The sequence below is a fragment of the Penaeus monodon genome, chromosome 33 (genome assembly GCF_015228065.2).
Source record: "Penaeus monodon isolate SGIC_2016 chromosome 33, NSTDA_Pmon_1, whole genome shotgun sequence".
Taxonomy (NCBI): Eukaryota; Metazoa; Arthropoda; class Malacostraca; order Decapoda; family Penaeidae; genus Penaeus; species Penaeus monodon.
Window position 1 is genome coordinate 17,952,570 of NC_051418.1, and position 580 is coordinate 17,953,149.

The following is a 580-nucleotide window of genomic DNA, read 5'->3' on the forward strand; positions in this document are numbered from 1 at the left end:
TACATGTACATATATTTGCATAGTGTATTACATATATTCTCCATGCAGGCTCATGTAGTGGCACTTTAACTCACCCATCTGGCCCTCATCACGTAATCAGTACATCCCAACCAGGGAATGAAATTAACATAACTTACTTTTCAAATAAAGCTTAAACAGCGTCACGTAAGCACTTAAACATTTTCCCTCACTTTCTGCTGTCTGTGGGAAACCAGAGCTGCCGGATTCCTCAGTCACATTAATTGCAAGGATTTATAACCGAATAAAAGATGAAGATGCTTACCAAATGATGGAATTGTGTGGACATAGGCAACCGAGTGATGTATGATAGCAAGTGAAAACCGATAAATAGTTTAAAAGATAAATTAAGAAAGTAAGATTGCAGTAAACGGCTGTTTGCGATGAAAATAACTATTTTATTATTTTTATATATTGTATGATGTCATAATTTTCTTAAAAAAGTCCAGTTACGCCGATGGTTTAATAGGCAAACTGTTATTATATGAGTCTCTAAATTTCTTTGATATTAAGAGTGTGGTTAGTATTCTAAACACTAGTTCTGAAACAACAGCCTCTGGAT

General features: G+C 34.7%; 2 protein-coding genes across 3 annotated transcripts in view; one reads left to right on the forward strand and one right to left on the reverse strand.

Annotated features, from left to right (window-relative positions):
* The window catches only part of LOC119594117 (cytosolic endo-beta-N-acetylglucosaminidase-like), a gene marked incomplete at its 5' end in the record, with an annotated part of 64,556 nt that overhangs the window by 15,154 nt on the left and 48,822 nt on the right, over positions 1-580 (forward strand).
* The window catches only part of LOC119594119 (cytosolic endo-beta-N-acetylglucosaminidase 2-like), a 26,670-nt gene that overhangs the window by 7,743 nt on the left and 18,347 nt on the right, over positions 1-580 (reverse strand). Inside the window, exon 1 of one of the 2 annotated variants that reach the window (XM_037943180.1) lies at positions 75-120. The exons of the other annotated variant lie outside the window; for it this stretch is intronic. Within the exon in view, the coding sequence (XP_037799108.1) occupies positions 75-89 (15 nt within the window). The 5' untranslated portion in view covers positions 90-120. Of the gene's footprint in view, positions 1-74; positions 121-580 lie in introns of those variants that run through there. 2 annotated transcript variants of the gene reach the window in all.